At 48.6% G+C, this 26,419-nt stretch overlaps 1 protein-coding gene across 4 annotated transcripts in view; it reads right to left on the bottom strand.

Annotated features, from left to right (window-relative positions):
• The window catches only part of Cmtr1 (Cap methyltransferase 1), a 111,012-nt gene that overhangs the window by 51,465 nt on the left and 33,128 nt on the right, over positions 1-26,419 (bottom strand). For all 4 annotated transcript variants that reach the window (XM_037418877.2, XM_075866454.1, XM_075866453.1 and 1 more), the window contains 4 exons: positions 18,346-18,417; positions 16,394-16,488; positions 14,107-14,179; positions 12,629-12,821 (listed from right to left, as the gene is read on the bottom strand). In XM_037418877.2, the coding sequence (XP_037274774.2) occupies positions 12,629-12,821; positions 14,107-14,179; positions 16,394-16,488; positions 18,346-18,417 (433 nt within the window). The remainder of the gene's footprint in view (positions 1-12,628; positions 12,822-14,106; positions 14,180-16,393; positions 16,489-18,345; positions 18,418-26,419) is intronic.

The following is a 26,419-nucleotide window of genomic DNA, read 5'->3' as shown; positions in this document are numbered from 1 at the left end:
CAATAATGAAATCGCCGGGGAAACCCAAAAATTTCGTTTTCGCGAGAATTTTATTGCCGCGAGTATGAGACATAAAAACAGTGATACGGACAGCAGAACGAAAATTTATTGCCAGAAGTCGGTCGACCTACTTTGCCAACCCTTGCCATGCAACAACTTCAAAGCTCTCCCTTCGCACTGGAAAAAGTGGTTCATTGCTACGTCGTCATCATGTGCGCCGAAGAAGGAGCGAAGGGTGTCCAGCGCATCTAAAACAACCCGCGGGTTGTTTTGGATGCGCTAGCATGTCGTTCCTGCCTGCAGTTTCGCTGTCAGCGGAGTTAGAGCTAAAGCCAACTCCGATGACGCGCCGCGCTCATAGTAACCTGATCACGCATCCGCCTACTGCTCCTAACTAAAGCGTAATTATATCATAAGTGATCATCAAGCCGTCAACACGTTACGAAGTAGCAATTTTCGAGAGCCATGTCCTCGCGACGCACAAGGAGCAGACGACAGTCTCCCGGAGCGAGCATCGGGCCAATGAGAAGGCGAGCTGAGGCAACATGGCGGCCACAGCCAATCAAAGGCCTCGAAACGACCTTCAAGCATTTGCTTTTTGTGCACTTGTTTTTAAAGGAAGGAGCCAGCTGAGGCGGGGAAGTTAAACTCAGAAAAATACTCTTTCCGATGAGCCCAAGAATCGCTGTTTTCTCGCGATTTCCAGAAAAAGTTCCCCTACCTAGATGGGTGAAATGAATTTTTCGAAGCATTTCTGTGTGGTTTTCAGTGTAGATATTTCATCAGATAGAAAAGGGGTTCCAGAAACTGAAAACTTGATAATAAAAAAAAATTAATTTTTTGCCATTTTTCGGGATCTCAAAGCCGCGTCTCCCCTGAAGTAAACAAAAATGGCGGTACCCACATTTGCGCGGCAAAAGCAGATGTTTATAAATTTTTAGAGCGCATAACACGCATACGAGCATATTTTCGACAGTTAACCTTTGGTGGTAGGTTAAATAAGGCCCGCACTGTGGTAGAAAATTCGTTAATGCGGGATCGCTGTCTAAAAACACTTCTTTGCCGCGAGATACAAATACCGTATTTACACGATTGTAAGACGACTCGAATGTAAGACGAGCCCCCCCAAAATCGCATCTCAAAAAAAAAGAAAAAAGAACGCGCGCATTTTACACAAGGGAAATTTATTCACGTGGTTGCGGAGGATTATTCATCGTCGCTGGAGTCGTCCTCGCTGGTGCTGCTGCCGTCATTGCTGCTGCAGTCTCACAGCACGTCGTCGTCAAGTGTGAGTAGGCCGCAAGCTTCGCCTCTAGTTCCGAAAAGCGGCCAGACTTCGCCCCGCGAAAGCCACGGCGCTTGGAGTCGCACGAGAAAATTTCCTCGCGCTGAAGCCGCCACTTCCGCACCACACATTCACCGATTCCGAACTTCCGTCCTGCTGCACAGTTGTTGGTTTCCTCCGCATGAAGAATAGCAGCCCGCTTAAACGCTGCCGTAAACGAGCGCCGAGTGTTTTTCGAGCCTACGGCACTCATGTCAGACAGAAGTGACTCGAGAGAGCCGGTCGTGGACACAAGCGACAGGAGCACGCGGCGACGCGCCCGCTTAGAAAATTGTATCACAAAGAGGAGCTCTTCCGTCAACTACCAATACCCCCCTACGGCGGCTCTTCCATCGATTACCGGTGCTCCCTCAAGAGCCGTGCGCTCGTCATAAAGGCACTCGTAATGCGCGCAGTAGATGCTAAAAAAAGAAAAGCTTTTGTATAAGCACGCGGAAAACTATGCGCTTTGGGTTGAGCGGGAAACTATTCGAGATGACAATACATAGTTCGATTTCGATTCTAAGGTACATGGTTCGATTTCGATTCTAAGACGACCCCCCAACATTGGATTGTCAAATTTGAAAAAAAGGGTCGTCTTACAATCGTGTAAATACGGTACATGGGCTTCTATGAACGTTTGCCGGGGATTCGGAAATATTTCGTTGCCCCGGGGACTTCGTACTCGCGGGATTTCGTTATTGCGAGTTTCGACAGTATATAATGTCCATTCAACTAACAAATGCACCTTCCGCCTTCAAAAGGTAACGCAGATTTGAGGGCGTGATCCCACAGGGTAAAACTTTCAGATGACGCATTCTAGGCGTTAAGAAGTCAGACAGATGGCAGGTCTGAATGTTTACGAAGTCTATGCCGCAACTACAACAAAACAGTCGGGCTGAACAAGGCCTGCTTTTGTAATAAATGCACACGTTCCTGACACACTGCATCAACTTCTCCTAAAAAGCCTGCCAAGTATGCTAGGAATTGCAGAGGTTCAGAAATATTTTGGGAAATCACTTGTTTTGTCCCCTTGAACGCATATATTCTACGCAGAGTCTTAACTGACATGCACTAAACCCAATAGTCAATGCGAATGACGAAGCCTCGGTCAAGGACAATACGCCGAACTACTATAACCAGGACCAGCTTAGCTTACACTGTGGTTGCTATGGTGATGTCTATGCGTCAGTGTACTAACCCTTGCAAGACTGTGTTAAAAAAAATGGGATTTTATGTGACCACAAAGACCACTGCATCACAGAGATAACCGAGACATAGAGATTGCTCATGCGCGAGGAGGACGTGTCGGCATGCCATTGCGTGCATTCACCAAAGATGAGCTAAGGTTTTCAGAAAGCTAGTGATTGTGACCTCACTGAAATAACCCTGTGCATTTCGTGCTAGTCATTATTGTGGTAGAAACTAGCGAACACTTTTGGAGTGGTTTCCCTTTGCTGTGACGTACCGCATATTCTTGTACAGTAGACTCTCAGTAAACGGAAATCTGTTAAACGGAACTACTGTTAAAACAAAACTCCTGTGAAATGAAACATATTTTTCCGGTTCCTCCAAGTTTCATTTACTGAGAGTCTACTGTATATACATAAAACCCACAAGTAAAATGATTCATAAGAAAAACTTTCCAAGAGCGGGAGTGGGGACTCAAACCCGTGAGCCCTCGCTGCACAGCACTCTGCTTTAAACAATAACACCCTGTGCCATTTGTCCTCCAGAATAATGACAACAAAACACCAATTAACGCTGTGTTGCATGAAACGCACCGGATGCCACACGCGGCCTAATCAGAATTATGCAAGACGTGGCCGTGCTGCATTCTTCCCGCAATTTCTGTTGGCATAACATCTCTGGAGACCTGCGCAAGTTTTCGAATTTTGGGTACGAGCGCCACATCACTCGTGGCCAGTCATTCAGGAAAAGAGGAGTGCACCCCAACACTCATGGTGCCACGAGCTGTGGGAACGCTTCGACTCATGCAAGTTTATACTACAGAAGGGAAGAAGCGAAATGGTTGAACCAGAATATATCTTACATTGGGACCAGAATCGAGGCCAAGAGAGAACGCGAGCAGTGGCTTGACATGCCACTGCCAAGTGCTATTTTTGTCATCTTATGAGATCACGTCTTTTCCAATTTTGTTCACCGCCCAGAGGAGGACGCTACAGGTTTTTGGGACAGCACGATCGCAAATGTCCGACAGTGGCTTGTGTTCTCTGCACGTGTCCTGGTCGCTCGCAAATTTCTTGGTTCCGTTAGCTTCCTGGGTCCCAATCCTAAAAATCTCTAGTATTTCACAACAGTTGGGATGTTGCTGTCGCATTCATAGCTTTGCCCTTGCGGCAAAACTGTGAGTTTTTTACATTTTGCCTCAGATTTTCTTTATTTTATTTGCTGGCATGTCATGCGTACGTAACAGTAATAAACAGCTGCAAGTTGGCATTCTTTAGAATGACTATGTTGTTATATTCTCCAGTTTTGCATGTTGTTACACGAAGAGCAAAATGAGCGAGGGCTGCCTTTGGATTAACACCCACATGTAACTTTGGTACTTACAGCACCATTTGTAAAAATTATCACGGCAAGGTTTCTAGCAGAAACTTGTAAAAATTCAACAACACAACTTAATTTCTACCTATTGACGGTCTAGGGGCCCTTTAAGGGGGGACGCAGGTCTTAGAATGATGAAAAATGGCCAAAAAGGCGATTTTGAGAAAATGCGATATTTGAAATTTTTAGACCTATAAGCACGAGTCCTCAAACTGTGAACGCTGAATTCGATCAGAAAATGAATTAAAATTGATTATGAAGTCGCCACGGGAGCCGCAAAACAACCCACGGCAGGTCAAATTTGTTCAAACTTCCCGCGCGCGCCACCGGCAAGGCAGTCGGCCGATCGCCGCCATCTTGGGCTTGTTTTGAAGCTGATTCCATTGTGCGCATTTTGCCACCCTTCAAAATGGCGTAGCTTTAACAGAACGACTGTGCCCAAAGCGGTGCACTCTCCTGTGCCTTGCAGCAGCACCTCATCGGATTGTGTCGTCGTCGGATCGTCATCTTGCACTTCCAGCAGCATCCTTAACTGCATTGACACAGCGTTTTATTCGGCGGACGAGTTTGCTGAGTGCGCGAGAAATGCAGCGGGCTTGAAGGCATCACTCGCATCGCAGTGTGCGACGGAACGTAAGTTCGAGTTACTAGATATTGATCTGGAGGATGGTGGCAAAGAAAACGGGACAGAATTTGTTATTGTTGATCTGGCGGCGATACACTCGTTATTTGGACTTGCGTGCCCAGAATGCGGTGAAAGAAGCGTCACTATTTCAAAGGCCAAGAAAGAGTACGGGCTGTGTTCGAAGCTCATAGTCACGTGCAGGAGTTGCGACTTTCCCGAAGAGCGTTTTTCGTTCCCACATATAGCCGTCGATACCGACGCCAAAATAAGGCCGTTTGAAGTTAATATGCGTGCCATGAAGGCCATCAACAGTATCGGCAAGGGGGCAACGGCTCTGTCGGACTTCTTCGCCGAGATGAATATTTTGCATCGAGGGCTTCACCACAAGAGTTACCAAAGCCACATGAATATTGTCACGATCAGTCACAAGTACTGGGGGATTTATTAAACCACCAGGTAGCTAGCACTAGGACGATGCGTCCGTCGTGGCTGGCTCTCGAGCAAAGAAGAACGCGATCTTCTTTTTTCCTCCAGATTTAGAGCCGCTCTTGCTGTCAACCAACTACGTGCTGGCGGCATTATCCCCCCTTCCGAAAAGAAAAAAAAAAACAAGTACCAAAAAGAGGAAAGGAAAGTACATAGCAGCACCGCGATGCTACTACATAGGCACGTAAAAAAAAAATGGAAATTCGGATGAAGTGAAAGTAAAAAATTGAAGAGCGTGCCAACATAGGAAACGTCAGTGAACGAGAAAGTAAGTTCACAAAATAAACAAAAAAAAACACAAAGAACGCTGTACGGTAAAGGAAAAGTTACGAACAACGCGCAATAAATGGCTTCATGCGCAACACATGAACGACGTCCGGCCTCAGCCGTGTCCTGCTGCGTGCATGGGGTGTTGAGTCCGGAACCACTTCGTAGTTCACGTCACTGACGCGGCGTAACACTTTATATGGGCCAAAGTACCGGCTCAGCAACTTTTCACTAAGGCCACGGCGGCGGACGGGCGTCCACACCCAAACTTGATCTCCGGGGCTGTAAAACACTTCTCTGTGGCGGGTATTATAGCGTCGTGCGTCTGCCTGCTGTTGCTGGCCGATGTGCAGTCGCGCGAGCTGCCGGGCTTCCTCGGCACGCTCTGCGAATTCTTCGGCGTCTGTTGCCAACTCGTATTTGTCCTGACACGGTAGCATTGAGTCTAGCATGGTCTGCACTTCGCGGCCGTAGAGAAGCCGAAATGGCGTGAAGCGCGTGGTCTCTTGCACGGCGGTATTATACGCGAAGGTCACGTAAGGCAAGATCCGGTCCCATGTTTTGTGCTGTACGTCGATGTACATTGAGATCATGTCTGCGAGGGTCTTATTCAGTCGTTCAGTAAGTCCGTTGGTTTGCGGGTGGTACGCAGTTGTCCTTCGGTGTCTGGTGTTGCTCAGTTTGAAAACTTCGTCCGTAAGCTGCGCCGTGAATGCCGTCCCTCTGTCCGTTATTACACTGGAAGGAGCACCGTGTCGTAACACGATATGGCGCATGAAAAATTGTGCTACCTCAGAAGCCGTGGCTCGTGGGATCGCCTGGGTTTCAGCGTAGCGTGTCAAATAGTCGGTCGCGACGATCACCCATTTGTTGCTGTCCGCAGACATAGGAAATGGCCCGAGAATGTCCATGCCGACTTGGTCGAACGGCGTGCAGGGTGCTTCAATGGGCTGAAGTAAACCAGCTGGCTTAACAGATGGTTGCTTTCGGCGCTGACATTCCCGACAGCTCTTTACGTACTTCTTTACGCTTGCTGAAAGTCCTGGCCAATAGTACCTCTCGCTCACTCTGGCAAGTGTCCTTGAGTAGCCCAGATGACCGGATGTGGGTTCGTCATGGCAAGCGAAGAGGACGTCGTCTCGCATGTCTCGAGGAACCACCAGGAGGTAAGCACGATTGTTCGAACGAGCGTTCTTCTTGTACAGCACACCGTGTCGTAGGCAGAACGACGTCAACGAGCGGGATAAATGACGTGGTATAATTGCGCCCTGGCCCTCTAAATGATCAATGATTGGACGAATCTCTGCATCATCTCGCTGTCGTTTGCCCAAGTCTGATGCACTAACAGCGCCCAGAAAGCCTTCGTCTTCCTCTGCTTCCTGACTGACGACATGAAGGGGTGCGCGTGACAGTGTGCCAGCGTCCTCATGCTTACGGCCGGACTTATGGACGATGGTGACATCAAATTCCTGCAGCCGCAAACTCCACCGTGCTAGCCGACCAGAAGGGTCACGCAGGCTTGCCAACCAACAGAGCGCGTGATGGTCCGTCACTATCTTGAAGGGACGACCATAAAGGTACGGGCGGAACTTGGTGATTGCCCACACGACTGCGAGGCACTCTTTCTCCGTAGTGGAATAATTCGCCTCGGCACGGGATAGAGAGCGGCTGGCGTAGGCTATCACTCTTTCGATGTCCTCTTGACGCTGAACGAGCACTGCACCGAGCCCAATGTTACTAGCGTCGGTATGGACCTCCGTGTCAGCATCATCGTCAAAATGAGCGAGAACGGGCGCTGATTGCATGCGCTGTCGCAGCTCATCAAAAGCTGCTTGTTGCTCGTTTTCCCAGACAAACGGCGTGTCGTCCCTTGTGAGACGAGTCAGAGGTTCTGCTATCTGTGAAAAGCCATGAATGAATCGGCGATAGTAGGCGCACAAACCAAGGAAGCGCCGGACGGCTTTCTTATCGACAGGAGCTGGTAATTCAGCAACAGCGGCAAGCTTGTCCGGATCGGGACGGATTCCTTCGGCGCTAACTACATGTCCAAGAAATTTTAGTTCTTTATAGCCGAAGTGGCACTTCTGTGGCTTTAGTGTGAGGTCCGCCGATCGGATAGCCTCCAGCACGCTGCGCAGGCGGTGAAGGTGCTGCTCAAACGTGGTAGAGAAGACCACCACATCATCAAGGTAGACAAGACAAGTCTGCCACTTGAGCCCTGTGAGGACAGTGTCCATCATTCGCTGGAAAGTTGCCGGTGCAGAACACAAGCCAAAAGGGAGCACTCGAAATTGGTATAGGCCGTCTGGAGTCACAAAGGCTGTTTTCTCACGGTCTCGCTGATCTACTTCGATTTGCCAATACCCGCTTTTGAGATCGAGAGAAGTGAAATAATGGGCACGACGAAGTCTATCCAGCGAATCGTCGATACGTGGCAGCGGATACAGATCCTTTTTCGTCACGTTGTTAAGCTTTCGGTAGTCGACGCAGAAGCGTAGCGACCCGTCCTTCTTTTTGACAAGTACGACTGGAGATGACCACGGGCTGTTCGATGGTTCAATAACGCCATCGTCAAGCATCTCGGTGACTTGCGTACGTATTGCTTCACGTTCTTTGGCCGAAACGCGGTATGGGTTCTGGTGTATCGGACGTGCGTCTTCGTACGTGATGATCCTGTGTTGAGTGATGGACGTCTGGCGGATCTTTGAGCAAGTTGCGAAGCAAGACCTGAACTCGAACAAAAGCGCTCGTAGTGCAGTCTGGTTAACGGTGGGCAGATCAAGATTGATGTCAATATTACTCATTGACGTGTCGGCGGTATCCACTATTTCGGACGTGAAACAGTTGGTGACGTTTGCTACTTCGTGGGCAAACGCTATCGAAGTGCCACGGAAAAGATGTCGATGCTCGTTGCTAAAGTTGGTTACGAGCAATTCAGATCGACCATCACGAAGGTGTATTACACTTCTAGCTACACAAATGCCTTGCTGCAGGAGGTGTTCTAAATTTGTCTCAGCCACCACATCGCCATCGCCCAAACCACAGCATGTTACGTCGACTAGAACACTTGTTCGTGGAGGAAGCGTCACACTCTGTTCAGAAATACGGAGTACGTCGACACGCCTTCCACCATCTTGCACGTTGATTGCTCGCTGGGCTGAGAAAGTGACGCGGCGCTCTTGTAGATCAATGATAGCTCCATTTTCTTGTAGAAAGTCAATTCCCAGAATGACGTCACGGGAACATTCGCGTAGAACAAGGCAGCTTGCTACGAATGTGTACCCTTGAATCTGTACTCTAGTTGTGCAGGCACCCAGTGGAGTAACGACGTGGCCACCAGCTGTCCGAATCTGCGAGTTATGCCACGGCGTGATGACTTTCTTCAGCTGCGTTGTCAGTTTCCCGCTCAGTATGGAATAGTCTGCGCCGGTGTCCACTAACGCATTAACTGCACAACCATCAATTGTCACTGCTATGTCGAGTGAAAGTCGGCCATCCTTTGCAGCAGTATGTGATGTCGGACCGGTTTCCGTACTGTTCTGCGTCAATGGGAGGTCTTCAGCGCTTCGACGTTCAGCGACCCCGCCCCCAGAGGTCGCTTGGTCTAGTTTTCCCGACGGGGGCTGGGAGACCGTGTGGTAGAATACCGCTGGGGCGTTGATGAAAATCGCCTCGGTGATGGCGAGCGCGACTGGCGCCCGGCAGATGGTGGTGCATGCTGCTGGGAGAGGTAGTTTTCGATGTCGCGCGGTCTCTGGCCGTAACGGGGTGGCGGTGAGTACGCAGAGAAGCCGCGAAGCCCAAGACGGCGATATGGGCACTGGCGGTACAAGTGATCAGCTTCTCCACAGTGAAAGCACAGAGGCCGGCGATCAGGTGTGCGCCAAACATGAGACTTTCGAGGAGACGTGCGCCAATCGTCGATGTACTGAATTGGTTGCACTGAACGATGGGCGACAGAAGCACCAGGGACAAAGGCCAACGGTGGTGGCGTGTACGTGCCTTCGTAGTACGGCATGTGCTGCGCTGACTGTAGTGAAACAGCAGGAACAGGATGGACGAATAATGGCGGCGATGCAGCAGGGCGTTTCAAAGCTTCTGCGTAGGTTGTCTCACGGCGGTATTCAGCAGGAGCTGGCACAGTTGTATCGTGAGGCAAGGCGTCCCGGAGGGCCTGGTGCAGCTCATCCTTGATCACAGTTGTAATAGAGTTTACTGTAGGATGAGGTGTTACACCAGCCTTTTGTAACTCTTCACGTATTATACCACGGATGAGTTCACGTAGATAGTCGTTGTTGGTTCTAGTGGCGGTGAAAATGTCGGCAGTAGACATGCCATTGACTTGTTTGTTGTATTGGTTGGATCGCTGCTGCAGCATTTTTTCCATTGTCACGGCCTCGGACAAGAACTCCGCGACCGTCTTCGGAGGGCTGCGCACGAGGCCGGCAAAAAGCTGGTCCTTGACACCGCGCATCAAGTGACGCAACTTCTTGTCCTCCGTCATTCTTGAATCGGCCCGTCGGAAGAGGCGCGTCATGTCTTCGACGAACGTGGTCACAGTTTCGTTTGGCAGCTGGACGCGGGCCAGAATAGCTCGTTCAGCTCGTTCTTGGCGATCAGCACTGGCATACGTCTGCAGAAGTCTACGAGAGAATTCGGGCCACGTCGTCAGCAGTTCCTCTCGGTTTTGATACCACGTACGTGCCCCGTCTTCGAGATAGAAGTAGACACGACCCAGTTTCGCCGCGTCGTCCCACTGATTCAAGGCGGCTACGCGCTCGAAATCCGCCAACCAGTCCTCAACGTCTTCGTGCTCCGAGCCATGGAACGTCGCCGGTGCGCGTGGGCTTTCCAACGTGTAGCGGTTCGACGTCGTACTTCCCGTGCCGGTCGCCGAGGTTTGCACCGAAGCGCTGGTCATGTTTGTCGACGTGGTGGGAGCAGTATCGTCGGCTTCCGGAGGCAATCCCCTGATTCGGCGGCTGGTCCGATGCACGGGAGTATTGACTGGCACTGGACTCGTATCGCGGCTTCCCGGGGGGGTCTGGAGCATCCGTGAGACTACCCAGCACTTCCACCAGTTGTCACGATGAGTCACAAGTACTGGGGGATTTATTAAACCACCAGGTAGCTAGCACTAGGACGATGCGTCCGTCGTGGCTGGCTCTCGAGCAAAGAAGAACGCGATCTTCTTTTTTCCTCCAGATTTAGAGCCGCTCTTGCTGTCAACCCACTACGTGCTGGCGGCAATATAATGAAAGAAGCCTGCTGTGCGACTGCTGCCGAATGCGAAGCGGCGAGCGTGGCTCGCGTCAAGGAGTTCTATGCGGAGTTCGGCAACACGCCCGGAAACGTTGACGTCATTTATGACGGCACCTGGCTTACACGTGGACATAGCTCGCATATATGTGCTGGCTGCATTGTTGAGATGTATAGTGGCCTCGTGATAGACCATATCGTGCTATCAAACTTTTGCCTGGCTTGCACCACAGGACCCAAGGAAGGAGAAGCAGGACATTCTGCCTGGCTCATTCAGCACGCCCCTCTGTGCCAAAAGAATGTTGACTGTAATGCTGGCCAAATAGAAGTGGAGGCAGCACTACGCTTGTTTGAGCGGTCACTTGAAAAGCACAAGCTTCGTTATACGACAATGCTGTCGGACGGCAAGAGCAGGACATTTCATGCACTCACAGAAAAGGAGGTGTACGGCTTCATAAATGTGGCCAAAAAGGACTGCATAAATCATGTACACAAGCGTATGGGAGCTGCCTCACGTACCCTTGTAGAGAAAAAAAAAGCACAAGGTGGCTCACTTAGTGGAAAGGACAGACTTACGCAACAAAAGATAAAGAAGATCACCTCATACTATGGCTACACATTAAGAAGCCACAGGAACGATGTTCCAGGTATGCAGAAGGCTGTTCTAGCAACTTTGAACCACATGTCTTCAACTGACGAGGCACCAAAGCATGACCTTTGCCCTGAAGGCCCTGAATCCTGGTGCAAATTTCAGAGAGCTCTTGCGAAAAATGAGAAGCCGCCACCACACAAGGACAGCCTGCCTGATTTCGTAACTGAGGCAATGGAGCCTGTGTTTAGGCGGCTGAGCGACAATGCCCTCTTGGAGGTGCAGCGATGGGATCACCCAGAACCCAAGTGAGAGCCTGCACGCTATGATTTGGCAGCAGGCTCCCAAAACTCAGCATGTATCCTTGTGGAGCATTGAAAGAGCAGTTACCGAAGCCATCAGCCGCTTCAAGTAAGGCACAACCAAGAGCAACGTGGAAATTGCCGAGAAGCTGGGCTACAGCGCTGGCAATAACTTGGTGCGTCGCATCCTTGAGAAAGACAAGGGCAGGCTACAAAAATCGCGAAGAGAGCATCTCGACAGTAGTTCAATAAAGGAAAGACTTTCAAAGCGTCACAAGCCAGCAGGGGACTCTGCTTACAGCCTTGGTCTGCCGTAAACAGTCATGACGGCAAATAGTGAGAATTTTCGCAGAAATAAATATTCTTGGTTTTAGACCTAAACATTGTGTAAATCTATTGTCTATCCAAGGACAACATTATTGCATGATTTTTTTTGTGTTCCTTTCACTTGCAAGGCACTGGAACGACCACAAAGTGAAAAAATAATAATTCTCATGCTGAGTCAATGACTATTTTATAGTTCTAGAACAAGCTGTGAGCAGTATTCTGGGTGGGTACAGTGAAATTTAGCATGGCCATTTATCCTATATTATAGAGCTACAGAATGATGTCATTAATATCGCTGTAGCTTCACTTTAGCAAAAGTGAAACTTCAAACACGTTTTTCTGAGTTCGATGTTTTTGAACTTTGCACTCGGCCTTACGGTGGTTCTTCCTATGTTAAACTTGAGTGAATGCGACAAAGTTGGTATCATTTAATTCGTCTTGACATGATCTAAGGGGGTGATGCTATTTCTATTTCTCTAGCATCACTTCAAAAATTACCTTTGAAGATTTTAGTGAGAGAAATTTATTGTAATATAGTGACCATAAGTGTTCGTCCGTTTTCTTGCTTATAAAATGCCTTCAAATGGATAAAAATAGCATCACTTCCTACAGCAAGTCTCCAGCATCGGATTATGCATTCACTTTTTGGATTAGCAAGAATAAATTGCCAAGAAGTCCCGTAAGAAGTACGCAATTAATTAAGATTCAGACCTCCATATTTTCTATACCACTTGAAATATTAGGAAACAATTTAGAGATTTGAAATTTGAAATCAGCATGAAAAACTAGTTAGATAGTGAAGTTTGGTTAAGATTGAGCAAAAGATTTAAAAAAAAATTTTAGAACCCACGTCCCCCCTTAAAGCACCTCGGTGGCCTCACCGTAGAGAGGCTCAAAGGTATCTGGAGATCCGGCGAAGAAGTCCTCAAGCTTGAAGTCATTGGGACCCTTGAGGGTAAAGCCAAAGCCCTTGGCCTGCCAGCCCTTGCGCCACAGAACGTACTCCGAGAAACCGCCAGGCCCAGCACAGACATCGGCAAAGTACAGCAGGTCATCAGGGCCCACCATCGAAACCTGATGTCAAGATTATGACATTTAGTCAATCGGAGCCTACTTCCGTTGCAGGGTCCATGTTTGTGGGCGCAAACCCTCTTGCACTGATTTCGTCTAGCTACTAAGCAACGACAAACCGCAGTCACCAGGTCATGCATGGGTGGTCTCGTTTCTTTTACTTACCATCTGCTTTTTCAAGCATTGTTGCTTACGCTTTACTCAGCTGAAAGCCTGCATGACATTTCCAAATGTTATGTTTCAGGGAGTCTCCTTTGAAAGAACATTTAAGATTAGCACCCTTAACAACTACTATATTCAGTCATTTGGAAATGCGTGAAAATGCTCAAGGCTATGCACCAATATGAGAGCTTCAAATAATTGAAGCTTTTCTTCTTTCACAGTTCTTCAAGGTGCACAATCAGCACTTATATATTGCCACACGAAAAACTAGAGGATGAAACTGATGCGTTTCATTTTTAGGGCAAGCTTTCAAAATTTACGAAAGATAGTTTTTTAAAGTCCATCTATTCCTCTTTTTCCAGCTATATATTCCCATTTAGGCACTAATTACCATCAGCTGTCTCTAAAGGACCCAATTTACACACAAATTTATTGCATGGTGCTTAATATTCTACTTCGAGAAAGAGAAGTTTGCAATATGCCTGTTTGTACCTTCCTCAGTAATTAATCCTTTTGCTGCCATGAAGAAAAGAAAAAATTGTGCTGAATTTACCAAAACTTTTTATTTTGTCAATTTGTAGAGCTTTTTGTTTTATGAACATAACAATATAATTCTTTCAATGCAATGACATACCTTTATTGACTGATTGTGTAAAAAAAAAACGTCGTGATAGGACGCGACATGTTTATGCACGCGCGCACGATTGCACTGAAAAGTTGTACATTCAAAGAAAATAAAAAAAAATTTAAAAAATCCTCCAGGCAGCGAGGCATGCATTAAGTATTTTCTTTCCCTGTGCCATTCCTCTCTGCTTGGCTTCCAGAGTTTTCATCAGGACGAGAAATGAGAGAATGCAATTGCAGCATGCAATGAAACTTTATAGTTTGGTGCGTACTGGACGGATTCTAAACATTTTTGTGGCAGTCAATCAGTAAGGCAATAAGCTCCTTCAGTGAATCCTTTCCACGGCTATCTGAAAGAGTGCTGCAGGGCCCCTTTAATGAAATGTCTGTCAACCCCGAAGCAAGTCATCCTCTATTTTATAGTATACAAATAATTAACTCGGAATTTCCAAAAACGCTTTTTTGAGTAAAGTAGTACAGACGAATGATAGAATCCACTCACCCCATTTTCATCCACGGGAGAAGTGAACATGAAATCAAAAGCAGAATCCATGTTGGCCATTTTCATGGCTGCCCTGCGGAGGAACAACAAGCGATCTGGTCGCCATGACGATGTAGCCTACTGGCCAGCCAAAAATAAGCATGAAAGAATTGCACAACTAATACACGATTATGTCTACATTGCCCACTTCTTATTGTTTATTACATTTGCCTTTATTCGGTCTGTGTAAAATTGCGAAATGATTTTATAGCCACAAAGCGGTTAGAACTACTTGTTTTTACATGACAATACAGTGGTGTACATAAAAATTCGAAAGCAAAATAAGAAAGAACAAAAACGAAACTGCAGGAACCAATATCAGTAACTGGCAATCAAATTGAATAGCTAAATGTTTTCAGAGAGGCAGTATTTGTTTCCTGTTTTTTAAAGAAATTATTTGCTTGAAGCAGACATATCCAATGGGGTCATGCATCAAACACACAGCACATGCATGGGTGTGTGCGTGTGTGAGTGATCGTGTCAAGTTTTCGCGCTCTAATTAACTTTTCGAAATGATCTACCAACTAGCCCAACAACAAGTTCTCTTAGAGCTTGAGCGACATAGAACGAAGTAGCAAGCAGCGCGGCGGAAACCGTTAAGCACATGCAGCGTCAATTAACACCGCTGATGAACTAGTCTCATGCAGGCACAGAACAGGCCCCTAAAGTACCAAACCCACGACCGATTATGGCCAGCCTAGTAATGGGTACCAAACAAGTGCCAAGTGCTTCCAGTTGTTGACTGTCGAGCAACAAAAGCTGTCAAATTCAATGATGCAGTGCACCAGAACCATCGACTTCAGTCGCAATGCATCCTGTTAAATTCAATGATGCAGTGCACCAGAACCATCGACTTCAGTCGCAATGCATCCTTGGTGTCCCCTTGCGCACGATTTACACACAAAAAAATCACAGCATATCTTTGGAGTGAATGATGATGAGTGGGGCGAAGCGTTCATCAGCCCGTCCGTGCTTCCGTCTGTCTGTTCGTTGTTGCTTCCGTCCGTCCCCGCGACCATCCATGTGTCCGTGGGTCTGTCCGTGAGTCCATCTATCCATCCGCACGTCCGCGCGTCCGTCCATCTGTCCGTCCGCCTTCTAGTCTGTCTGTCTGTCCGTCCATCCATGCGTTCATCTAGTGAACACTCTAAGTACCGTCATCTTGCATCCCCTGTGGCACATACCCGCTCCACGCGTCTGTCCATCCATCTGTCTGTCTATTAGTCTGTCCGTTCGTAGGTCCATCCATCCCTACGTCCCCTTGTCCGTCAGTCCATGCGTCCATCTAGTGAACATTTTAAGTATCGCCATCTCGCATCCCCTGTGGCACAAACCCGCTCCACGCGTCCGTCCATCCATCTGCTAGTCTGTCTGTAAGTCCGTCCATGCGTCCATCTGTGCGTCCATCTAGTGAACACCCCAAGTACCACCATCTCCTATCTTGCATTTCCTGTGGCACATACCTAGAGCGGTTATGTGCCACCGGTAGCTACATACACCAATGGAGGATGGACAGACTTACATCCTAAGGAGCTTCGCCCATAAAAGCAGATGGCAGTATGTGAAATCACTTACATCCATCTAGTGAACACTCCAAGTACCACCATCTCCCATCCCCTGAGGCACATACTCACCCTAGAGTACGTATGTGCCACCGGTGGCTACATACACCAGCGGAGGATGGACAGACCCACACCCTAAGGAGCTTCCACCCCTAAAATTTTTCCTGGCAATACCAAAAAACCGCAATCTTTTCTATGCCGAAAAATAGGCAGAATACCACGGGTTTGTGCCATAGTGTTCAATCGGGTGCGCTCCGGGAAAGTTTTAGTGCTCTAAAGAGTGTCAAAATGTGCCATGCGGCTTTAGACAAACGGTCCAAATGCGTGCTAGAGTCACGAAATTTTGTTCCTGGACATTTGACAATGACGTCAACGCGACGGCGCATGAATACCAACACCTGAACTATAGATTTCATGGAGCCCCTAAGAGAGCTCCACCAAATCTCTAGTTCTGCAAAGCCCTATTTGAGAACCATTAGTTTGGACAATAGCTAGGTATGAACTGGTTTGATATACGCACAACTAACTGTACCTTAAGAAAAATAATCAAAAGGAGACAATGCAATTTCAAAGATTAGAGAATGCTGCACCACTCTCACAAGTACAACCCCCAATTTTTTTTTCTACATTAAAAAAAAAAAAAAAGTGTTCCATCAACGCTTACAGAAACAACGACAATCATGCACCTGTTCAGAAAGATTCCACCGCGAATAGTTTCAAAGGGATTCGACCGCGTTCTGGCTCGACGCATTTCTTCTGGTTCCAGCCTGTCAAAGACACTCTGAAATGAAAACAGAGCATGGCAAAACACACTTCAAGTACAAGTACAAAAATGATTTTGCGTACTGCACCCACTGTTAGAAACAAATGTCATGAAATTGTGGAGATGCAAATAGTAACTTTTAGATTCAAAGCAAATAGTGATTAGGTCCAAAAATTTTGAATTAAATAGTTCAAATAGCATGTGTCACATGTTATAAGTGAATCTTAGCACATTTGACATGACCTAAATTACATGCACAATATCTTTTTCCAATAGACTGAGTCATGTGCGAATGTCATTTCTTCTGTTTAAGGTGAAGGGGAAACAACTTTGAATAGTTGCAGAATTTTAATTTCAGTAGGATGCGAATGATAAATGATAAAATATGCTATGTTATGTGATAAAAAAGCCTACATAGCCAGCTTTTAAACTAAAGAATTTATAATTGATGTGAAGGTAGCATGTTGATTTAACCTTAAAATGGGATTTACCAGCAGCTCTGCTTTTTTTTTTTTTGTACAAGTGTTTTCGCAGCATAGTGCTCCTCTGCTGCAGTGAAAACACCTTCACAAAAGATTTATGCGTGGTTAAATACACTCATTCTGATAATAACGAACCCAGTAATAATGAAACATTGGTTATAACAAGTATATTAAGAATGGTCTTGCAATAAGTATAGTGTTAAGAACATATCTTTAGAACAAAATTTTGGTTATAACAAACTTATTTTTGTATAAGATTCAACTTTGTTAAAAGGAGGTTTGAGTGTGTCTTCATTTCGAACAACTTAAAAATTTTGGACAATTTAAATTCATGTCAAAGCAAACTTGAATACTCTAATGTTCCTTCGAATATCCGAAGTGTTCAAACATTTGCATGGGAATTATGTGCGCAGGCTGCTCAAAAAGTTATGGGTTTAGTCGATGCGTCCACTCAAGGTCAAGCGATTATGTGGGCAATGTAAGCGTGTGAGCGACAGCTCTTGCACAAACAAGCTCGCACCATCTCTTTGGGCTTGGTTAGAGGTTTATAACGGTCCATCTACATTATCAACAGGATCATCAGCAGGCCGTGAGTTGTGACTGACAAGGCAAGCACCAAATAAGACACAGGGGATCGCTACAAATTATCAGCCCAGGCGACCGGCACGGCCAATATTGGTGTCTGATACCCATGTATGTCAGTTAGACATGTGTGTTCTTCTCAAGAGCATGAGCGTCGGCACGAAAGGAGGGTACTGCCACCTACCAACATAAGAGAACAACACTCCGAGAGCTATGATACACAGTTATTGATCGCACACCCAGCAACTTGGTCGTGTGAGGGCATATGCACCTTACGTCAAGCCATACGACGATAAACACTGTATACCACTATAAAGATGAGCAAATAAACTACAAGGAAAAAACCAAAATGTTCTACCAAATGTGTTAACGTACCAACTTGCCAAACTTGCCGTTGTAAACCTAAACAAGAGGCTCACTTTTAAATACTTGAATCGTCTGTAATGAACAGAGATGATTCCATAGAGTGACAAAACTTGGCGAGTTGGTAAATTATCGTTCTAACATCAAGGGCGAGTGGACAAGGACGGAGCCGAAAAAGAACGCATCTCTGCTCATTTCAACATAAAGCATAGAAATAAACAGAGACGCTATTAGGCAGGGTTCAATGGATGCCATATTCTGGATTCACGTTGTCTGCCAGCACGAAATTTGACAAAACAGAGAGAAAAAAAAAACATCCAGTAGAATAAGTCACTGTTTGTGGTGTCTGCATATTCTCTTTCTTGCAGGACGTTTATTTTGCACTAGAAACGAGAATCAAACCCTCAAGAGGAGCAGAACGGCCGTAAGTCAGCGAATCGCGCCATACCTTGCAGTCGATGATTTGCTTGAGCACCTTCTCGTCGCAGAAACAGGTCTCGTCATCAATGGTGAGCTTTTTCTGTCATCCGAAGAGAAGCGCATAAAATGGGAATAAAGGTAACCGCTTCCGCCAACACAGACACACATGACCTTCAAACTTTGGGCACAATATGGCACATGACCCACCGAGACATGTTCCACTCAGCACGCAGCTCAGTTGCATAACATCACAGTAGCCAAGTTACCACAGTGGTTTTGCGCTGTAATCTGGACGAGTGGGGCGCCACGGAAATGTTTTTATTTTCTCTTTTTTGAGGGAGTTTTATCTATCACACTTGGCGACGGCATTTCTTGACAGCACTGTGGAACCTACAGAACCAGAGCGCATACCTGCTACCGCGCCAAGAAAAAGTATTAAAGTTTATGGATAATTTTCTTATTCGCCTAGCTGAAATAACTGCCGATTTATTTTTATGAGACTGAAACAATTGCAGCTAGTCATAGCTGAGATCCAATTATTCTACATTTTGAAAGAATGCCTTCTTTTTTCCCCTCTTTCTTAGCATAGCTTTTTCAGTAGGCCTGTTGTACAAAATAAAGATGGCTGGTGTGACATAGCAGGTCTGTTTGCGCTCGCAAGCACGCAGTTTAGCTCTCAAGGAAAAGTATACTCGTAATTGGACACTAAAATATACTTTAAAACATCAAAATGTTTCTCCCATCCACATTTTTGTTTATGTGTCTTTTAAAAGCCTAAGCGATGTGAGCGTGCAAAACCGAAATCAGCCTGAAGCTATCGTAACACTCGCGGAGCAGCGCGACTCGGCCAAAGCCCTGCTCTTATAAGTTGGCTTCGCTCCATTGTCAAAATAGGTTGTCTGTGAGCGCAAAAGAATGTTCTCAAGGCCATATGTTCTACTGTACAACTCTGCTGATAAATTTCTCACGAAAGCATACCATATTTATTCGCATATTGAAGGCACTTCTTCTCTTGAAAAATCGGAGCAGTTGGGGGTGCATTTGTTATGTGGAGAAATTTTATGAAAACATTTAGGGGCGAAGCTCCTTATGGCGTGGCTTGTGCGTTCCTCGTAGTACGCAACCACCAGTGGCACATACCCGAAATAGTGGTCCTTACGATTTCGACCTCCAATGTGGTTCCGGTGAGAGATTTCTTCTGTGCTTAGTTGAACAATAAAAGATAGTGCTCAATGCACATGTTAATAGCTGCTAAGGGGGAATGAGAGACAGGAGCATTCGGCCTTTAGGTAACGCGCACGCTGCGATCCCCATTAGCAGCTATTGGCATGTACATTGAGCACGATCTGACAAGAAAGGGTTGCTACGTTATACTCGCTGGGTGTAACCTCCTTGGTTTTAGAAAGGTTTAGCGAGCGTTGGGCCGCATAGCCATGAATACAGTGAACTAGTATATACCATGAACTCGAGGTGGTTAAAGGTGGTGGGAAGTAAACCCGAAGCGCAAGCCATAAGAAAGTGTGCATGTGCCACCTCCCGTTTAGTCCTTGAAATGTCCGCTGGATGGCGGTGCTTATATATGGAGAATATATGATGAAAAGCTGCGAGATGGTGGCACTTAGAGCGCTGAATAGATGGACGAACGGCCACACAGACACATGCAAGGATGGACGCATGAACGGACGCAAGCGCGGATGCATGGACGAACGCAGGGACGCACGCACGAACAGACGCACGCATGGACAGGTGGATGGACGCATGGACAGTTACACAGACGTACGCAGGAACGGACGGAAGCAAGAACGAATGGACGAACGAATGCTTCGCCCCACTCCCCATCATTCACTCTGTGGATATGCTGCCATTTTTTTAGGCCAAGCGAAAAATGTGGTAATGCAAAAAAAAAGGTTAGGTTACTTAGCCGTTCACAATTACCATACGCGTACACTGTTTGGAAACAGCAAGATCTTCTACAAGCTGTCCCTGCGCTGCCTGTGCATCGCATAAAAACGTTTCACATCCTTTTTTTCTCGCAAACATTCAGCCGCAACAGTCGTATCAGCTGTTATCTCGAGGTGCGTCCAGATGCGTGCACTATGATGCTACAATTCACTTTGCCAACTTCGTGCAAAAACGCACGACGACCGCGATGGCACTGTTGAAATTGCAGCAAGTAACCAACATTCCAGTAAGCAAACACCAAAGCATCAAAACAAATCGTCGATAACAAGATTAACGATAAAATACAGTCACCACCTCACTATCCCTATGAGAAGCGACTGCAGAAAAGGTAGCTATGTTTCTAACATTCCTTGAAGTACGCGCAGATAACAAGCATGATGAGTAAGTTGCAACCGAAGCGACTGTGAGGGTGGCCGAGAGAGGGCGTTACGTGACGGCGTCATCATCATCGGGACTTGGCCGAGAGAGGGCACTACGTGACGGCGTCATCATCATCATCGGGACTGGAGTGGTGGGGGTTGCGTGTGTGGGGAAGGGGGAGTTCGGGCTGGTTGGAAGGAGTGGCGAGACGTAGCGACGTGTGGTGTGCGATTTAGGGTTAGCGCGTGACAAGTGGGGGCCCGTCCGGGATGGCTTCAGGCCCGACAACAGCAGCGGACGACATGCCTAGGCTCCAAGGTCTCATTGAAGAGCTGTTGCTGGACACCAACGGCTCCGCCATGGAGCGCGAACGAATCGCGGCGATCGTGCGCGATCGAGTGATGGCAACGCCTCTGCCCACGGCTCCGCACGTGGGGGCATGGACTGGGATCGCTAACACTGGCGCGGTCTCTCGGGCCACCGACGACTCTGCGCCTCGGCTCGCCGCTGTGCACCTCCCCCACTACTCCGGTGCTAGAGACTTGCAGTCACCGGAAGTGTTTCTTGAACGTTTGAAAAACTTCTGCCTCGTGACGGGGGTCGCCGCCGATAAGCGACTGACACACGTGGTACCGGCTGCCCTCGAGGGTGGCACGAAGTTGTGGTGGCGGTTCGTGCGCGGGTTCGACTTGTGGAAGCAATTCACTGCCGCCTTCCGCTCCGAGTTCTCGTCGATTGACGCGAAGCGTCGCCTGAAGGCGGAGCTCGAACAGCGCACGCAGCACCCGGAAGAAAATTTGAAAGATTTTATATATGCGATCGCTACGTTTTACGACCGCATCGGGGAAGAGGTCTCCGAAGCCGAGAAGGTGCAGCGCGTACTGAGGCAGATGCACCCTCAGTTGCAAGATTTGGCGGAGGGGCATGCCTACAACGACCTCGCCGAGTTGGTGAAGGCAGCCGACGGCCTAATGGAGCGGGCTTGGCGTCGGCTCCAGTACAGATCACCGCCACTTCCGAGCAACCAAGTAGCTAGAGATCTGGCGTTCCGCCCTAGCCAGGCCCCCGACCATCGCTCACTGCCGCAGCCGAACACTATGGCGACGGCGTCGTTCGCTTCGTTTGCTGCTGCCCCACCAGCACTGCCGACTTATCACTGGCCACTGCATCCAGCTGCGCTAGACTCGTCGTACTGCCAGGACCGGCAGTACTCGTGCGACTCAGCGCCTCCGTTCTCACCCTACGGGCCGGGACCGGTGCCGCGACAGGAGCCCGCGAGTGCATCAATGCGTGTGCAGTGCCATCGCTGTGGTAGATTCGGCCACATATCTCGTAACTGTGCCACGGGTCAACGAATGGGGCCACCCGTTTGCTTCCGGTGCCAGCGATCGGGTCACCTGCAAGCACAGTGCCCGGGAAACCAGTGGCGGTAGGTGCTGCCCCGGCGGGCACCTACGGCAGTGCGCACCAAGTAGCGACCACAGCCGGTGGCAAAGAGCCCCTTAAGGACGTCCGTATCGGGTCGTCGACGTTCAAGGCCCTGCTAGATACAGGCTCAAGTGTAAGCTTCTTCGGACCGCATGCCGCGGCGGCGGCCCAAGCTTCTGGAGCCAAACCCAAGGCAGACGTACGCATGCTGCGTTTGGCATCAGGCTGGTCGCAGTCAACCATGTCTCTGAAGTGCCAGATCGAGTGGGCTGCCGGTTGCCGCAGACAGCAGTTTTTGTGCATTCCTGACCTGTGCCGTAACGTTGCCCTTGGTAGGGATTTCCTGACAGTGAGTGGCATCTCTCAGCACGTGTCACTTGGTGGGTGGACTGTCGGTACAGAACCACAAAGAATTGTGCCCTTTGTCAAGGCCGTTGAGGAACAGCCAGAAGCAGTGGATGATTTTGGAGACAGTCTGCGCTGCATTTTTGCTGAGGGCGATGCCCGTGTGTGTGCCAGTGTGCCGGAGGCGACTGCAGCCTGCAATGTGATCATTCCCGGCCACTCGTCGGACCTAGACCCACGCATGAAACACATTTTAGAAGAGTTTAGCGAAATCTTCACCACAACTCCGGGCTGCACAACCCTGGCAGAGCATCGCATAGACACGGGAGACAACCCACTTGTTCGATGCAAACTGTGACCAGTGAATGCCAAGAAGCAGGCCATCATGGACAACTGCATTCAAAACCTGCTGGCACAGAACCTCATCCGCCCTAGCCAAAGTCAGCATGCCAGTGCTCCAGTCCTGGTTGAGAAGAAGTCTGGTGGCTACCGCATGGCTGTGGATTACCGCCAGCTGAATGCACGCACTAAGGTGCCAGTCTACCCCATGCCAGGGACTGATTGGTTGCTGGCACAGCTGGGACGAGCCAGGTGGTTCTCAAGTTTTGATCTTTCACAGGGTTTTTTTCAAATCCCTGTTCAAGAGCAGGATATTCCAAAGACAGCGTTCATTTGCCATCGGGGAACCTTCGAGTTCATGAGAATACCCTTTGAAGTTGCCGGAGGTCCTGCCACGTTTCAGACCCTGATGGACCGACTACTGGAGGGAATTAATCACCAGTTTGCCATGGAATTTCTCGATGATGTCCTGGTGTATTCGGAGACCCTAGAGGATCATCTTGAGCATGTTCGGGAGGTGTTGAAGCGGATAAGTTCGGCACAGCTGACCATTAACCCAGAGAAGGTGCACGTGTGCTGTCAATACCTGAAGTTCCTTGGCCATGAAATATCGCCCGGGCAGTGTAGGCTGGACAATGAAAAAGTGCGAGCGGTGCTGGACTATCCTCAACCAACAACACTCAAACAGCTGCAGGCCTTCCTGGGACTAGCAGGCTATTACAGAGGGTTCATACCTCAGTTTTCTATCACTGCACGTCCACTCACAGAACTCCTTAAGAAAAACCAACGTTGGCGGTGGGAGCTGCAGCAAGAGGAAGCCTTTGGAGCACTTAAGCTGTCCCTGGCCGACGATGTTGTTGTAAACTTGCCGGACCTCAACAGACCATTCGTGGTGGAAACAGACGCCAGTGGAGTCGGCATTGCAGCGGTGCTTCTGCAGGCAGCCGAGAGTGATGCTCAACTGCGTCCAATAAGCTTCATTAGCAGGGTCCTCACTGAGGCAGAGCAGCGCTACACAGTGCAAGAATGGGAGTGTCTGGCTGTGGTGTGGGCAGTGGACAAGTTCCGACCATACCTTGAGTACACCAAGTTTGAGGTACACTGTGATCACTCCTCACTGTCCTGGATGTTCACCACAGACCAGGCCTCACCACGTGTAAAGCGTTGGGTTTTGCGGCTGCAAGGTTTCAACTGCAGAATCAAACACAGGCGGGGTCTTGCAAATGTGCCAGCCGACGCCTTGAGCAGAGCTCCTCTTCAACACCAGGAAGTTCCAAGCCCGATTCTACACGAGACGCTGTTCCCTATGGCTGTTCCAGAGCCCAGCCCACAAATCAGCTTTGAGGCAGCTGCTGTAGCATCTCAAGTGGACGACACTACTGTCTTGAATGATGCAGGGCTCCTCGCCCAGGAACAAGAGCAGGAACCCATACTGTCAAAACTACGAACTGTGATGAAAGGAGGGAAGCTTCCGCCCACTGACAGTGATCAACCTTTGATCAAAGACCTGGCGGAGACGACCGAGATGGAAGATAGTGGGTTGCTTGTACAGCACCGAGGGAACAGGAAAGTACCTTGGCTACCAAACCATCTTTGCAACTTGGTCCTGTGACTGTCCCATGACCACCCGATTAGCGGCCACTCCGGCTTATTTAAGACCCTCAAACGCATTTCTCAGAATTTCGTGTGGCTGGGTATGCGCTCGGACATATCCAAGTATGTGCGATGCTGCCAGGTTTGTCAGCGCACCAAAGCCCACCGGCAGAAGCCAGAAGGGCTGATGAGCAGTCAATGGGCCACTGCCCCTATGGAACAGCTCAGCGTGGACATAATTGGGCCCTTGCCTATGACGCCTCGATGCCACAAGTACCTTCTCGTGGTGATTGACAAGTTCACCAAGTTCATTGAACTTTTCCCATTACGGGCAGCAAACAGCAAGAGTGTGGTGGCCTGCATGATTCAGGTTTTTTGCAGACATGGCACACCTGTCTCCATTTCAAGTGATAATGGAAAGCCGTTTGTAAGCAGGTTGTGGAAGGGCCTCCTTGAGCATTGGAGCATACAAGACCGACACACTGTTCCGTACCGCCCTGCCGGGCAAATGGTGGAGCGTCACAATGGCATTATCAAGCAGTGCCTTAGGGCTTATTGTTCCAACCACAAAGACTGGGACCAGCACATCCCTGAAATTGCCCTGGCCATGCGCACGGCTGAAAGCGTTGTCACGGGCTACACGCCTGCCTTCCTCTGTTATGACCGGGAGCTGAGAACCCCATGGACACAGGCTGAGGCCAAAGACGACGCGGAGCCTCCTGCGACAGCATACCGTGCATTTGCTACTGAGGTCTCCAAGTGTCTGCAGGAGGTGCTTGACTTCTCCAGGACACACCAAAACCACAAGTGGCGCGCCCAGAAGACTCGCTACGACCAGCACAGGTGGCCACTGACAATACAGGAGGGTGATCTTGTTCTGCTCGAAAGCCACTCCCTCAGCGATGCCACCAAGGGCTTCTCCTCGAAGCTTGCACCCCGGCGTTCCGGTCCCTTTCGGGCAGTGAGACGTGTAGGACAGAATGACTTTGTTCTAGTGGACCCCTAAACGGGTCATCGCCACGGTGTGAGACACGCAGATCAGCTGACACTGTACCATGACGCTGCAGGCGATGTGTAGTGGTGGCTTCACATTTTGAGGGGGGGAGATCTGTGAGGGTGGCCGAGAGAGGGCGTTACGTGACAGCGTCATCATCATCGGGACTTGGCCGAGAGAGGGCACTACGTGACGGCATCATCATCATCATCATCGGGACTGGAGTGGTGGGGGTTGCGTGTGTGGGGAAGGGGAGTTCGGGCTGGTTGGAAGGAGTGGCGAGACGTAGCGATGTGAGGTGTGCGATTTAGGGTTAGCGCGTGACACGACAATCAGGGGTGCTACCACATTGAGGAAATCGTCTCAATTTTTTCTGGGCAACAAGCGATTTTTTCTCCTTTTCCAGGAACCTACAACGCGATGACGACAAACGGCCCTTCCCAACAGCCTCACTCGATAATCAGGTGCATGTGATTGGGCTCTGAAGTTTCCTATTTGTAGAAACCGACCATTGATTGGTGCGGGCAGTTTCATGACCTTCGCTCGATGTGTGCATACCAGCCACGATGCTTCTACACTCGCACTGTTCCTGAACCCGACTGTGGCGCAAAGATGCAGCAAAAAGACAGGCAACGTGCCGCACACAGACAGAAAGAAAAACAATACAATGCGCTAAAACAAGCGAAGATAAGCAGAGGTGACCGAGGGGGGGTTGGCATAATAATAAAGAATAAAAGAGATCTAACGGGCCAGCAGGCCCCAGGTGTCGGTCAGCGGGACTGCAGCGGATGAATGTAAGAGGTGTGTTTATTACACGGGAGAAAAAAAACAATTTTTACGACTGAAGTAGATAAGTTTATTATGCAAGTTTGTTCATTACGCGAGTAAATACGGTACCCTGGGACATCGCAGCACCCGTCCTTTACAAACAGACCCCCGTTTAGCATGTTTTAAGATTTAGTGGACAGTTCTTCTCACTTAGTTTAGCATGCCTGCATCATTAAAGTGACGAATTTCTTCTTTAACAAACTTGGCTTTAAAGGACTAACAATGGACAAATTTGGGGGCAAACATTGTTCAG

Source organism: Rhipicephalus microplus, chromosome 6, assembly GCF_043290135.1.
Source record: "Rhipicephalus microplus isolate Deutch F79 chromosome 6, USDA_Rmic, whole genome shotgun sequence".
In the NCBI taxonomy this organism is placed as follows: domain Eukaryota; kingdom Metazoa; phylum Arthropoda; class Arachnida; order Ixodida; family Ixodidae; genus Rhipicephalus; species Rhipicephalus microplus.
Note: the sequence above shows the minus strand (reverse complement) of the source record. Positions and strands in the feature narration are given on the sequence as shown.